The sequence below is a fragment of the Phalangium opilio genome, unplaced genomic scaffold (genome assembly GCF_054372755.1).
Source record: "Phalangium opilio isolate 3A_F unplaced genomic scaffold, DU_Popi_V2 ptg000079l_1, whole genome shotgun sequence".
Classification (NCBI taxonomy): domain Eukaryota; kingdom Metazoa; phylum Arthropoda; class Arachnida; order Opiliones; family Phalangiidae; genus Phalangium; species Phalangium opilio.
Window position 1 is genome coordinate 5689959 of NW_028324187.1, and position 16193 is coordinate 5706151.

At 37.4% G+C, this 16193-nt stretch overlaps 1 protein-coding gene across 9 annotated transcripts in view; it reads right to left on the bottom strand.

Annotated features, from left to right (window-relative positions):
- LOC149654389 (uncharacterized) overlaps window positions 1-16193 on the bottom strand; it is a 55814-nt gene that overhangs the window by 34877 nt on the left and 4744 nt on the right. For 4 of the 9 annotated variants that reach the window (XM_089845869.1, XM_089845870.1, XM_089845863.1 and 1 more), the window contains 3 exons: window positions 14830-14861; window positions 14656-14687; window positions 13936-14574 (listed from right to left, as the gene is read on the bottom strand). The exons of 1 other annotated variant lie outside the window; for it this stretch is intronic. In XM_089845869.1, the coding sequence (XP_089701995.1) occupies window positions 14552-14574; window positions 14656-14687; window positions 14830-14861 (87 nt within the window). In that variant the 3' untranslated portion in view covers window positions 13936-14551. Of the gene's footprint in view, window positions 1-13935; window positions 14575-14655; window positions 14688-14828; window positions 14862-16193 lie in introns of those variants that run through there. 4 more of the 9 variants (XM_089845872.1, XM_089845866.1, XM_089845871.1 and 1 more) reach the window with 2 other exon arrangements.

Sequence of the window (16193 nt, forward strand, 5' to 3'; positions counted from 1 at the left end):
CTTAGCTTAGCTTAGCTTAGCATAGCTTAGCTTAGCATAGCATAGCATAGCTTAGCTTAGCATAGCATGGCATAGCTTAGCATAGCATAGCTTAGCATAGCATGGCATAGCTTAGCATAGCATAGCTTAGCTTAGCATAGCTTAGCTTAGCTTAGCTTAGCATAGCATAGCATAGCATAGCTTAGCATAGCTTAGATTAGCATAGCATAGCTTAGCTTAGCTTAGCTTAGCATAGCTTAGCTTAGCATAGCATAGCATAGCATAGCTTAGCTTAGCATAGCATAGCATAGCATAGCTTAGCTTAGCTTAGCATAGCATAGCATAGCATAGCTTAGCTTAGCTTAGCATAGCATAGCTTAGCTTAGCTTAGCTTAGCATAGCTTAGCATAGCATAGCTTAGCATAGCATAGCATAGCATATCATAGCTTAGCTTAGCTTACCTTAGCATAGGTTAGTATAGCTTAGCTTAGCATAGCTTAGCTTAGCTTAGCTTAGCTTAGCTTTGCATAGCATAGCTTAGCATAGCTTAGCTTAGCATAGCATAGCTTAGCATAGCTTAGCTTAGCATAGCATAGCTTAGCATAGCTTAGCATAGCATAGCATAGCTTAGCTTAGCATAGCATAGCTTAGCATAGCTTAGCTTAGCTTAGCATAGCATAGCATAGCATAGCATAGCTTAGCTTAGCATAGCTTAGCTTAGCTTAGCTAAGCATAGCTTAGCTTAGCATAGCTTAGCTTAGCTTAGCTTAGCATAGCTTAGCTTAGCATAGCATAGCATAGCTTAGCTTAGCATAGCATGGCATAGCTTAGCATAGCATAGCTTAGCATAGCATGGCATAGCTTAGCATAGCATAGCTTAGCTTAGCATAGCTTAGCTTAGCTTAGCTTAGCATAGCATAGCATAGCATAGCTTAGCATAGCTTAGATTAGCATAGCATAGCTTAGCTTAGCTTAGCTTAGCATAGCTTAGCTTAGCATAGCATAGCATAGCTTAGCTTAGCATAGCATAGCATAGCATAGCTTAGCTTAGCTTAGCATAGCATAGCATAGCATAGCTTAGCTTAGCTTAGCATAGCATAGCTTAGCTTAGCTTAGCTTAGCATAGCTTAGCATAGCATAGCTTAGCATAGCATAGCATAGCATAGCATAGCTTAGCTTAGCTTAGCATAGCATAGCATAGCTTACCTTAGCTTAGCATAGCATAGCATAGCTTAGCTTACCTTAGCATAGGTTAGTATAGCTTAGCTTAGCATAGCTTAGCTTAGCTTAGCTTTGCATAGCATAGCTTAGCATAGCTTAGCTTAGCATAGCATAGCTTAGCATAGCTTAGCATAGCATAGCATAGCTTAGCTTAGCATAGCATAGCTTAGCATAGCTTAGCTTAGCTTAGCATAGCATAGCATAGCATAGCATAGCTTAGCTTAGCATAGCATAGCTTAGCATAGCATGGCATAGCTTAGCATAGCATAGCTTAGCATAGCTTAGCTTAGCTTAGCATAGCATAGCTTAGCTTAGCATAGCATGGCATAGCTTAGCATAGCATAGCTTAGCATAGCATGGCATAGCTTAGCATAGCATAGCTTAGCTTAGCATAGCATAGCTTAGCTTAGCATAGCATAGCATAGCATAGCTTAGCTTAGCTTAGCATAGCATAGCATAGCTTAGCTTAGCTTAGCATAGCATAGCTTAGCTTAGCTTAGCATAGCTTAGCTTAGCATAGCATAGCTTAGCATAGCATAGCATAGCATAGCATAGCATAGCTTAGCTTAGCTTAGCATAGCATAGCATAGCTTAGCTTAGCTTAGCATAGCATAGCATAGCTTAGCTTACCTTAGCATAGGTTAGTATAGCTTAGCTTAGCATAGCTTAGCTTAGCTTAGCTTTGCATAGCATAGCTTAGCATAGCTTAGCTTAGCATAGCATAGCTTAGCATAGCTTAGCATAGCATAGCATAGCTTAGCTTAGCATAGCATAGCTTAGCATAGCTTAGCTTAGCTTAGCATAGCATAGCATAGCATAGCATAGCATAGCTTAGCTTAGCATAGCTTAGCTTAGCTTAGCTTAGCATAGCTTAGCTTAGCATAGCTTAGCTTAGCATAGCTTAGCTTAGCTTAGCTTAGCATAGCTTAGCTTAGCATAGCTTAGCTTAGCATAGCATAGCTTAGCTTAGCATAGCATGGCATAGCTTAGCATAGCATAGCTTAGCATAGCATGGCATAGCTTAGCATAGCATAGCTTAGCTTAGCATAGCTTAGCTTAGCTTAGCTTAGCATAGCATAGCATAGCTTAGCATAGCTTAGATTAGCATAGCATAGCTTAGCTTAGCTTAGCTTAGCATAGCATAGCTTAGCTTAGCTTAGCATAGCTTAGCTTAGCATAGCATAGCATAGCTTAGCTTAGCATAGCATAGCATAGCATAGCATAGCATAGCATAGCATAGCTTAGCTTAGCATAGCATAGCATAGCATAGCATAGCTTAGCTTAGCTTAGCTTAGCTTAGCTTAGCATAGCTTAGCATAGCATAGCATAGCTTAGCTTAGCTTAGCTTAGCTTAGCATAGCATAGCATAGCTTAGCTTAGCTTAGCATAGCTTAGCATAGCATAGCATAGCTTAGCTTAGCTTAGCTTAGCTTAGCATAGCATAGCTTAGCTTAGCTTAGCATAGGTTAGTATAGCTTAGCTTAGCATAGCTTAGCTTAGCATAGCATAGCTTAGCATAGCTTAGCATAGCTTAGCATAGCTTAGCATAGCTTAGCTTAGCATAGCATAGCTTAGCATAGCATAGCATAGCTTAGCTTAGCATAGCATAGCTTAGCATAGCTTAGCTTAGCATAGCATAGCATAGCATAGCATAGCATAGCATAGCATAGCTTAGCTTAGCATAGCTTAGCTTAGCTTAGCTTAGCATAGCTTAGCTTAGCATAGCTTAGCTTAGCATAGCATAGCATAGCTTAGCATAGCTTAGCTTAGCATAGCTTAGCTTAGCATAGCATAGCTTAGCTTAGCATAGCTTAGCTTAGCATAGCATAGCATAGCTTAGCTTAGCATAGCATAGCTTAGCATAGTATAGCTTAGCTTAGCTTAGCATAGCTTAGCATAGCTTAGCTTAGCTTAGCTAAGCATAGCATAGTATAGCTTAGCTTAGCTTAGCTTAGCATAGCTTAGCATAGCTTAGCTTAGCATAGCATAGCATAGCTTAGCATAGCTTAGCATAGCTTAGCTTAGCATAGCATAGCTTAGCATAGCTTAGCATAGCATAGCATAGCTTAGCTTAGCATAGCATAGCTTAGCATAGCTTAGCTTAGCTTAGCATAGCATAGCATAGCATAGCTTAGCTTAACTTAGCTTAGCATAGCTTAGCTTAGCTTAGCATAGCTTAGCTTAGCATAGCTTAGCTTAGCATAGCATAGCTTAGCTTAGCATAGCTTAGCTTAGCTTAGCATAGCTTAGCTTAGCATAGCTTAGCTTAGGATAGCATAGCATAGCTTAGCTTAGCATAGCATAGCTTAGCATAGCTTAGCATAGCATAGCATAGCTTAGCTTAGCTTAGCTTAGCATAGCTTAGCTTAGCATAGCTTAGCTTAGCTTAGCATAGCATAGCATAGCTTAGCTTAGCTTAGCATAGCATAGCATAGCTTAGCTTAGCTTAGCTTAGCATAGCATAGCATAGCATAGCATAGCATAGCATAGCTTAGCTTAGCTTAGCATAGCTTAGCATAGCATAGCTTAGCTTAGCTTAGCATAGCTTAGCATAGCTTAGCTTAGCTTAGCTTAGCTTAGCATAGCATAGTATAGCTTAGCTTAGCATAGCTTAGCTTAGCTTAGCTTAGCATAGCTTAGCTTAGCATAGCTTAGCTTAGCATAGCATACCTTAGCATAGCTTAGCTTAGCATAGCATAGCTTAGCTTAGCATAGCTTAGCTTAGCTTAGCTTAGCATAGCTTAGCATAGCATAGCATAGCTTAGCTTAGCTTAGCTTAGCATAGCATAGCATAGCTTAGCTTAGCTTAGCATAGCATAGCTTAGCTTAGCTTAGCTTAGCATAGCATAGCATAGCTTAGCATAGCATAGCATAGCATAGCATAGCTTAGCTTAGCTTAGCATAGCTTAGCTTAGCTTAGCATAGCTTAGCTTAGCTTAGCTTAGCATAGCATAGTATAGCTTAGCTTAGCATAGCTTAGCTTAGCTTAGCTTAGCATAGCTTAGCTTAGCTTAGCTTAGCATAGCTTAGCTTAGCATAGCTTAGCTTAGCATAGCATACCTTAGCAAAGCTTAGCTTAGCATAGCATAGCTTAGCTTAGCATAGCTTAGCTTAGCTTAGCTTAGCATAGCTTAGCTTAGCTTAGCTTAGCATAGCTTAGCATAGCTTAGCTTAGCTTAGCTTAGCATATCTTAGCATAGCATAGTATAGCTTAGCTTAGCATAGCTTAGCATAGCATAGCTTAGCATAGCTTAGCTTAGCATAGCATAGCTTAGCATAGCTTAGCATAGCATAGCATAGCTTAGCTTAGCATAGCATAGCTTAGCATAGCTTAGCTTAGCTTAGCATAGCATAGCATAGCATAGCATAGCTTAGCTTAGCATAGCTTAGCTTAGCTTAGCTAAGCATAGCTTAGCTTAGCATAGCTTAGCTTAGCTTAGCTTAGCATAGCTTAGCTTAGCATAGCATAGCATAGCTTAGCTTAGCATAGCATGGCATAGCTTAGCATAGCATAGCTTAGCATAGCATGGCATAGCTTAGCATAGCATAGCTTAGCTTAGCATAGCTTAGCTTAGCTTAGCTTAGCATAGCATAGCATAGCATAGCTTAGCATAGCTTAGATTAGCATAGCATAGCTTAGCTTAGCTTAGCTTAGCATAGCTTAGCTTAGCATAGCATAGCATAGCTTAGCTTAGCATAGCATAGCATAGCATAGCTTAGCTTAGCTTAGCATAGCATAGCATAGCATAGCTTAGCTTAGCTTAGCATAGCATAGCTTAGCTTAGCTTAGCTTAGCATAGCTTAGCATAGCATAGCTTAGCATAGCATAGCATAGCATAGCATAGCTTAGCTTAGCTTAGCATAGCATAGCATAGCTTACCTTAGCTTAGCATAGCATAGCATAGCTTAGCTTACCTTAGCATAGGTTAGTATAGCTTAGCTTAGCATAGCTTAGCTTAGCTTAGCTTTGCATAGCATAGCTTAGCATAGCTTAGCTTAGCATAGCATAGCTTAGCATAGCTTAGCATAGCATAGCATAGCTTAGCTTAGCATAGCATAGCTTAGCATAGCTTAGCTTAGCTTAGCATAGCATAGCATAGCATAGCATAGCTTAGCTTAGCATAGCATAGCTTAGCATAGCATGGCATAGCTTAGCATAGCATAGCTTAGCATAGCTTAGCTTAGCTTAGCATAGCATAGCTTAGCTTAGCATAGCATGGCATAGCTTAGCATAGCATAGCTTAGCATAGCATGGCATAGCTTAGCATAGCATAGCTTAGCTTAGCATAGCATAGCTTAGCTTAGCATAGCATAGCATAGCATAGCTTAGCTTAGCTTAGCATAGCATAGCATAGCTTAGCTTAGCTTAGCATAGCATAGCTTAGCTTAGCTTAGCATAGCTTAGCTTAGCATAGCATAGCTTAGCATAGCATAGCATAGCATAGCATAGCATAGCTTAGCTTAGCTTAGCATAGCATAGCATAGCTTAGCTTAGCTTAGCATAGCATAGCATAGCTTAGCTTACCTTAGCATAGGTTAGTATAGCTTAGCTTAGCATAGCTTAGCTTAGCTTAGCTTTGCATAGCATAGCTTAGCATAGCTTAGCTTAGCATAGCATAGCTTAGCATAGCTTAGCATAGCATAGCATAGCTTAGCTTAGCATAGCATAGCTTAGCATAGCTTAGCTTAGCTTAGCATAGCATAGCATAGCATAGCATAGCATAGCTTAGCTTAGCATAGCTTAGCTTAGCTTAGCTTAGCATAGCTTAGCTTAGCATAGCTTAGCTTAGCATAGCTTAGCTTAGCTTAGCTTAGCATAGCTTAGCTTAGCATAGCTTAGCTTAGCATAGCATAGCTTAGCTTAGCATAGCATGGCATAGCTTAGCATAGCATAGCTTAGCATAGCATGGCATAGCTTAGCATAGCATAGCTTAGCTTAGCATAGCTTAGCTTAGCTTAGCTTAGCATAGCATAGCATAGCTTAGCATAGCTTAGATTAGCATAGCATAGCTTAGCTTAGCTTAGCTTAGCATAGCATAGCTTAGCTTAGCTTAGCATAGCTTAGCTTAGCATAGCATAGCATAGCTTAGCTTAGCATAGCATAGCATAGCATAGCATAGCATAGCATAGCATAGCTTAGCTTAGCATAGCATAGCATAGCATAGCATAGCTTAGCTTAGCTTAGCTTAGCTTAGCTTAGCATAGCTTAGCATAGCATAGCATAGCTTAGCTTAGCTTAGCTTAGCTTAGCATAGCATAGCATAGCTTAGCTTAGCTTAGCATAGCTTAGCATAGCATAGCATAGCTTAGCTTAGCTTAGCTTAGCTTAGCATAGCATAGCTTAGCTTAGCTTAGCATAGGTTAGTATAGCTTAGCTTAGCATAGCTTAGCTTAGCATAGCATAGCTTAGCATAGCTTAGCATAGCTTAGCATAGCTTAGCATAGCTTAGCTTAGCATAGCATAGCTTAGCATAGCATAGCATAGCTTAGCTTAGCATAGCATAGCTTAGCATAGCTTAGCTTAGCATAGCATAGCATAGCATAGCATAGCATAGCATAGCATAGCTTAGCTTAGCATAGCTTAGCTTAGCTTAGCTTAGCATAGCTTAGCTTAGCATAGCTTAGCTTAGCATAGCATAGCATAGCTTAGCATAGCTTAGCTTAGCATAGCTTAGCTTAGCATAGCATAGCTTAGCATAGCTTAGCTTAGCATAGCATAGCATAGCTTAGCTTAGCATAGCATAGCTTAGCATAGTATAGCTTAGCTTAGCTTAGCATAGCTTAGCATAGCTTAGCTTAGCTTAGCTAAGCATAGCATAGTATAGCTTAGCTTAGCTTAGCTTAGCATAGCTTAGCATAGCTTAGCTTAGCATAGCATAGCATAGCTTAGCATAGCTTAGCATAGCTTAGCTTAGCATAGCATAGCTTAGCATAGCTTAGCATAGCATAGCATAGCTTAGCTTAGCATAGCATAGCTTAGCATAGCTTAGCTTAGCTTAGCATAGCATAGCATAGCATAGCTTAGCTTAACTTAGCTTAGCATAGCTTAGCTTAGCTTAGCATAGCTTAGCTTAGCATAGCTTAGCTTAGCATAGCATAGCTTAGCTTAGCATAGCTTAGCTTAGCTTAGCATAGCTTAGCTTAGCATAGCTTAGCTTAGGATAGCATAGCATAGCTTAGCTTAGCATAGCATAGCTTAGCATAGCTTAGCATAGCATAGCATAGCTTAGCTTAGCTTAGCTTAGCATAGCTTAGCTTAGCATAGCTTAGCTTAGCTTAGCATAGCATAGCATAGCTTAGCTTAGCTTAGCATAGCATAGCATAGCTTAGCTTAGCTTAGCTTAGCATAGCATAGCATAGCATAGCATAGCATAGCATAGCTTAGCTTAGCTTAGCATAGCTTAGCATAGCATAGCTTAGCTTAGCTTAGCATAGCTTAGCATAGCTTAGCTTAGCTTAGCTTAGCTTAGCATAGCATAGTATAGCTTAGCTTAGCATAGCTTAGCTTAGCTTAGCTTAGCATAGCTTAGCTTAGCATAGCTTAGCTTAGCATAGCATACCTTAGCATAGCTTAGCTTAGCATAGCATAGCTTAGCTTAGCATAGCTTAGCTTAGCTTAGCTTAGCATAGCTTAGCATAGCATAGCATAGCTTAGCTTAGCTTAGCTTAGCATAGCATAGCATAGCTTAGCTTAGCTTAGCATAGCATAGCTTAGCTTAGCTTAGCTTAGCATAGCATAGCATAGCTTAGCATAGCATAGCATAGCATAGCATAGCTTAGCTTAGCTTAGCATAGCTTAGCTTAGCTTAGCATAGCTTAGCTTAGCTTAGCATAGCATAGTATAGCTTAGCTTAGCATAGCTTAGCTTAGCTTAGCTTAGCATAGCTTAGCTTAGCTTAGCTTAGCATAGCTTAGCTTAGCATAGCTTAGCTTAGCATAGCATACCTTAGCAAAGCTTAGCTTAGCATAGCATAGCTTAGCTTAGCATAGCTTAGCTTAGCTTAGCTTAGCATAGCTTAGCATAGCTTAGCTTAGCTTAGCTTAGCATATCTTAGCATAGCATAGTATAGCTTAGCTTAGCATAGCTTAGCATAGCATAGCATAGCTTAGCTTAGCTTAGCATAGCTTAGCATAGCTTAGCATAGCTTAGCATAGCATACCTTAGCATAGCTTAGCTTAGCATAGCATAGCTTAGCATAGCTTAGCTTAGCTTAGCTTAGCTTAGCTTAGCGTAGCTTAGCATAGCATAGCATAGCTTAGCTTAGCTTAGCTTAGCATAGCTTAGCTTAGCTTAGCATAGCTTAGCTTAGCTTAGCTTAGCATATCTTAGCATAGCTTAGCTTAGCTTAGCATAGCATAGTATAGCTTAGCTTAGCATAGCTTAGCATAGCATAGCATAGCTTAGCTTAGCTTAGCATAGCTTAGCATAGCTTAGCATAGCTTAGCATAGCTTAGCATAGCTTAGCATACCATACCTTAGCATAGCTTAACTTAGCATAGCATAGCTTAGCTTAGCATAGCTTAGCTTAGCGTAGCTTAGCATAGCATAGCATAGCTTAGCTTAGCTTAGCTTAGCATAGCTTAGAATAGCATAGCTTAGCATAGCTTAGCTTAGCATAGCTTAGCATAGCATAGCTTAGCTTAGCTTAGCATAGCATAGCATAGCATAGCATAGCATAGCATAGCTTAGCTTAGCTTAGCATAGCTTAGCATAGCATAGCTTAGCTTAGCTTAGCATAGCTTAGCTTAGCTTAGCTTAGCATAGCATAGTATAGCTTAGCTTAGCTTAGCATAGCTTAGCATAGCTTAGCTTAGCTTAGCTTAGCATAGCATAGTATAGCGTAGCTTAGCATAGCTTAGCTTAGCTTAGCTTAGCATAGCTTAGCTTAGCATAGCATACCTTAGCATAGCTTAGCTTAGCATAGCATAGCTTAGCTTAGCATAGCTTAGCTTAGCTTAGCTTAGCATAGCTTAGCATAGCTTAGCATAGCTTAGCTTAGCTTAGCTTAGCTTAGCATAGCATAGCATAGCTTAGCTTATCTTAGCATAGCATAGCATAGCTTAGCTTAGCTTAGCATAGCATAGCATAGCTTAGCTTAGCTTAGCTTAGCATAGCATAGCATAGCTTAGCTTAGCTTAGCATAGCTTAGCATAGCATAGCTTAGCATAGCATAGCTTAGCTTAGCTTAGCATAGCTTAGCTTAGCTTAGCATAGCATAGTATAGCTTAGCTTAGCATAGCTTAGCTTAGCTTAGCTTAGCATAGCTTAGCTTAGCATAGCTTAGCTTAGCATAGCTTAGCTTAGCATAGCATACCTTAGCATAGCTTAGCTTACCTTAGCTTAGCATAGCTTAGCTTAGCTTAGCTTAGCATAGCTTAGCATAGCATAGCATAGCTTGGCTTAGCTTAGCTTAGCATAGCTTAGCTTAGCATAGCATACCTTAGCATAGCTTAGCTTAGCATAGCATAGCTTAGCTTAGCATAGCTTAGCTTAGCTTAGCTTAGCGTAGCTTAGCATAGCATAGCATAGCTTAGCTTAGCTTAGCATAGCTTAGCATAGCTTAGCTTAGCATAGCTTAGCATAGCTTAGCTTAGCATAGCATGGCATAGCTTAGCATAGCATAGCTTAGCTTAGCATAGCTTAGCTCTAAGCCACTCTAAACCACTCTAAACCACTCTAAGCCTCTCTAAACCACTCTTAACCACTCTCAACCACTCTAAACCACTCTAAGCCACTCTAAACCACTCTAGCCACTCTAAACCACTCTAGCCACTCTAAGCCACTCTAAACCACTCTAAGCCACTCTAAACCACTCTAAACCACTCTAAGCTACTCGAAACCACTCTAAGCCACTCTAAACCACTCTAAGCCACTCTAGCCACTCTAAGCCACTCTAGCCACTCTAAGCCACTCTAGGCCACTCTAACAGGGTTCATACGAACATTTAAAACAGGGAAAACCTGGAAATGTCAGGGAAATTGACTTTGGAAATTTCGTATGAACCCTGTCGATAGCGCTCCTTTACCAAGCAGGGGTTGTAGTGATGGGGTAAAGAAAACATAACACATGCAACCGACATGCCTAGTTCCCGCCATTTCTTAGATATTGTCAGGAATAGATTTAATTTTAGAAGTAGGAATGGAGAACAGAGTAATATTTGGGCGCGCTTGAAAGTCCCGGACCCCCTTCCACGGGACGGGGGAGGGGGTATGAAAGAAGAGGCTGGAGGTGAATCATAGCGACAGAGGTATCAAAGGATTTACGTCACTATTTTTCGCCGTCCCCATCAGCAACGTCATCAAAAACGGATCTGTTTAATCGAGCAGTCAATAAGATAATTTAAACTTTTCGTTACGGATTGGAGGGAGGGACGGGGCTCTATACTGGGTGGAGTCGGCATAAATGAAGTAAATACTAACCGTTCCGTTCTCCATTCCTACTTCTAAAATTAAATCTATCCCTGATATAGTAAAATAACCGTAAAATTATGAATTCAAATTGGTTTATTTAACTTCTGGTAATTAATCTTAATCGTAGATTAATTATCATTATTTTAATAAATTTTCCGTTCCAGGGATCACCTCATTTACTTCCTTTTTTTATTTCCGGGATAATGTTTAATGTTAATTTCCTAAAGCTAGTCACTTTTTCTCAAGGGTCATAAATGATTGGAACTCGATGCCTGAGGAGTTGTTAATCATTGGAATCTTCTATCAATTTTTCCGTTACAGTTACGCCTAAATTTAATATTTTTCGCTTCATTTGATGTACCTTAATGCTTTTGGGGGGGGGGGGTTGCGGCGCCTAAGTCAATTTGGCTTAGCAACCCTATCCTTCAGTTACAATAAATAAATAAATAAATAAAATATTAATTTCTTTAATTTTTCAAGAAACCACTCTAAACCACACTAAGCTACTCTAAGCCACTCTAAACCACTCTAAGCCGCTCTAAACCACTCTAAACCACTCTAAGCCACTCTAAGCCACTCTAAACCACTCTAAACCTCTCTAAACCACTCTTAGCCACTATAAACCACTCTAGCCACTCTAAACCACTCTAAACCACTCTAGCCACTCTAAGCCACTCTAAACCACTCTAAGCCACTCTAAACCACTCTAAACCACTCTAAGCCACTCGAAACCACTCTAAGCCACTCTAAACCACTCTAAGCCACTCTAGCCACTCTAAGCCACTCTAAACCACCCTAGCCACTCTAAGCCACTCTAAACCACTCTAAACCACTCTTGCCACTCTAAGCCACTCTAAACCACTCTAAACCACTCTAGCCACTCTAAACCACTCTAAACCACTCTAAACCACTCTAGCCACTCTAAGCCACTCTAAACCACTCTTGCCACTCTAAGCCACTCTAAACCACTCTAAACCACTCTAGCCACTCTAAGCCACTCTAAGCCACTCTAAACCACTCTAAACCACTCTAGCCACTCTAAGCCACTCTAAACCACTCTAAACCACTCTAAGCAACTCTAAACCACTCTAGCCACTCTAAGCCACTCTAAACCACTCTAAACCACTCTAGCCACTCTAAGCCACTTTAAACCACTCTAAACCACTCTAGCCACTCTAAACCACTCTTGCCACTCTAAGCCACTCTAAACCACTCTAAACCACTCTAGCCACTCTAAGCCACTCTAAGCCACTCTAAACCACTCTAAACCACTCTAGCCACTCTAAACCACTCTAAACCACTCTAAGCCACTCTAAACCACTCTAGCCACTCTAAGCCACTCTAAGCCACTCTAAACCACTCTAAACCACTCTAGCCACTCTAAGCCACTTTAAACCACTCTAAACCACTCTAGCCACTCTAGCCACTCTAAGCCACTCTAAACTACTCTAAACCACTCTAGCCACTCTAAACCACTCTAAAACCACTCTAAACCACTCTAGCCACTCTAAACCACTCTAAACCACTTTAGCCACTCTAAGCCACTCTAAACCACTCTTAACCACTCTAGCCACTCTAAGCCACTCTAAACCACTCCAAACCACTCTATCCACTCTAAGCCACTCTAAACCACTCTAAACCACTCTAGCCACTCTAAGCCACTCTAAACCACTCTAGCCACTCTAAGCCACTCTAAACCACTCTAAACCACTCTAGCCACTCTAAGCTAAGCGAAGCTATCCTAAGCGAAGCTAAGCTAAGAACAGGCAGTCGAAGACTCCCAGACCCCTATATCCATTTATACTTTATTCCACCATGATACCATCCCTTGTTAAACATTATGCATGTCAAAAATCCCTGTTAAAAACTCAAATGTTAAGAAAATAAAATTTTCAATTGTGGAATGGTTATATAAATCCAAAATGGAAATTTTAAATTAACGTTGTAACTAACTTAATAGGTTTCCTTGAAAAAATCGTGAGTTTCATCAAGTTTGCTTTAAATATCAAATTTATGCAAAGTACAAATTTGGTTTGAAACCTGTGAAACCCTCGATATTATGGTATAAAATTAATCGTTAAATTATGAACGTAAATAACTTAATAGGTTTCCTTGAAAAAACCATGAGTTTCATCAAGTTTGCATGTTATATAATATTTATGCAAAATACAAATTTGGTTTGAAACCTGTGAAGCCCTTAAAGGGAGGGTGAAGTAGAAAATCAAGTGATTTTTATCGATTCTTCTACTAGTTATAAGACCAGCCTGCATAGTGAAACATTCAGGAAATACTTCCGAATGATTTTAAAATTCAAATTAGGTTCAGATTTGAAGTATAATTTTAAACAAGGACTGCCGACCAATCGCGTAACGCCCTGCCTTTTTATTAACAAAATTCTCGTGGCACGTTCCGTGTTGAATGAAATTTATCACGAGATTGGATAAAATTCGCGCGCGACGTGACAATCGTGGCGCGAGACACGGAGCGTGCCACGAGAATTTTGTTAACAAAAAGGCAGGGCGTTACGCGATTGGTCGGAAGTCCTTGTTTAAAATTATCCTTTAAATCTGAACTTAATTTGAATTTTAAAATCATTCGGAAGTATTTCCTGAATGTTTCACTATGCAGACTGGTCTTAAAATTGGTAAAAGAATCGATAAAAAATCACTTGATTTTCTACTTCACCCTCCCTTTAATATTATGGTATAAAATTAATTGCTAAATTATGAGCGTAAATAACTTAATAGGTTTCCTTAAAACCATGAGTTTCATCGAGTTTGCTTGTTTTAAACTTTTTATGCGAAGTACAAATTTGGTTTGAAGCCTATGAAACCCTTGATATTATGGTATAAAATTAATCGCTAATTTATGAACGTAAATAACTTAATAGGTTTCCTTGAAAAAACCATATGAGTTTCATCGAGTTTTCGATAAATTTATGCAAATTAGTATTCTTGTGGCAAACTTTTGAAATTAGTGGCCTTATGCATGGGGAAGTTTGCTGGGGAATTTTATGCAAATTAGTATATTGGCTGCAAACTATTGAAAATACTGGCTTTATGCAAGAAAAAGTTTGCAGAATTTATGTAAATTAGTATTTTGGAAGCTAACTTTTGAAAATGGCGGCCTTATGGAAAAAAAATTGGTATGCTGTAAACTTATGCAAATTAGTAGTGTCCGACTTCAGACAGATCATAGCCCACTCGATCACGCGCTTAACTCTATGGTTCGGAGTTCGGACCAAAGAATTAATTTCATTTAATTATTCGTAAATAAAATTAATACATCCCAGTTAATTATCCCTTATGAAAAAAATTATTGAGAAAAATTTGTAAATTTCTTTTATTAAACATAATTTATAATCAAGCTAAATATAACACTATTATTTGGACTGATAAAATGTGTATAATTAATATTTCACCAAAAAAAAAATTTATTTAATCCATTTAATTTCAACATTTTGTTAATTTCTTTCTGTGTATATTAATTATTAAGGCAATATTTTAAGGCTTAAAAACTGGTTAAAAACTGTTTATAATAAAAGCTTTGTGGCCTTGTATAACTCCGGTATAAAAACATGTGACAACAAAAAAATACTATTTTTAAAGTTATTATTACAAAGATATATTTCTAATTTCTTTTGACACGTCATGCAAACTAATTAATAATTAATTGTTAAAGCCGTTTATCTGTGTACATTTTTATATATATTTATAAAAAAAAGACTAGATATTTCCCCTCAATACTTTAGTTACTATAATTTTTCGTTGTTAATTATTAATTACCATAAAAATACTTCCAAAATATTTAAGTTTAATTTATAATTAATTATAATAATAATAATTAGGATTAAAATTATTTTGGTCCTATCAATTTCAATTATGGCCGGTTTTAAATAATAATAATAATAATAGCAAATATGCTTTGTTTGTAAAAAATATCAGTACGTGCATTCATACACGTCTGTAATTAAAATTAAATTTTAATTAAATTAATATAAATAAACAATTAATAAATATTTTTATAAAATATTAAATAAATTACCCTCTGCTTGAATTTCGCTGTATACATCTTCCCTAATAATTAAAAAATAATAATAAAATATTAATACTTCAAACTTAATTAATCCACTTAAGTCTAATTAAATTAAATTAAATTAATCAGCTTAATTTAAAAATAATTAATTAATTAAAAAATAATAAATAATAAATAACTTACTCAAGTGCTTGAGAAACTCTTACTTTCATCACCTATTTAATTAAAAAGATAAATAAAATTTAATTTATTTAGTTACATATTAAAGATGCGCAAAACAAACACTTCAAGATTAATAAATAATTAAATAAATAATAAAATAAGACATTCGTTATAAATAATTCACATCCTCTACAATCATTCCTCATTCATTATTAAGTATATTAAAAAAGCCATCAAGCATATCATGGCAGTCATGATCATATGCAAAGCAGATAAAGTACTAAAAACTAAAATCATTAATTTCACGCATGATAAGTAATAAATGTGGCAATTAACTGAAGTATTATGTAAGCTATAAAGAAATAATAAGCTTGCAATAAACTGTACTCAAAAGTATATCGTTCATAAATTACTAATTAGCATATTTCAGAATTAAAGCTAAGCTTATTTAATTATTTTAAAGCCAAAACCGAGTTTCCAAGTTCGTTATTTTAAAAGAAAAGTTCAGGTAACATAACATTATACACCTTAAAAGAACTACCTTTTTCTAAATACAAACGGAAAAATATTAAAAGAAAAATAAATTAACTCTTATTACAAAATAATTAGCATTTAATTAGTCTTAAAAACGAGGACTACTGCGCCGCCATTGCTTTAGTGACTGCTTTGGTGACGTCTGATAGCCACCCCTAAGGGGATTGGCTGAATTATCACAGGCTGGGAGAGATAAGGGGGTAAAGTACGCCATAGCCAACTCGATCACGCGCATAGAGGTTGCATTTCGCAGACTCAACTAAACCAATGGCGGTTGGCGCAGTAGTCCTCGTTTTTAACACGAATTAAATGCTAATTATTTTGCAATAAGGGATCATTTATTTATTTTAAATATTTTTTCTCAATTATATTTAGAAAAAGGTCGTTCTTTTAAGGTATAATGTTATGTAACCTGAACCTTTTCCTTTAAATATCATAGATATTTTTAGTTCAAACGGCCATCTTCAAAATTGCGCCTATGAAGACATTATTTTTAATTAATTAGGATATAAAACCTTCATCGTCGTTGGAAATGGGTCTGACACAGGCCGTAAATTTGTTTAACCAGCTTTGAGTTGCTATTTGAGAAGTATTCTCAGTATTCCGTAATTGGGGATGAAACCATTTCACCCTTTCTTTCAGCTTTGATTTCAATTAATTTAATTTAATTTAATTAAATTAAAAGTCAGAAGATGACGGGGACAATTTTGAAATTAATTTATGAACCAAAGAGTTGTGTTAAAAAAAATTAATAAAAAATACGGATGATATTAGTAATTATTAGTGGCTAAATAAAAACTATATTAAATTAAAATTAATGAATTAAAAATTATTAATTTCATGCAATAATT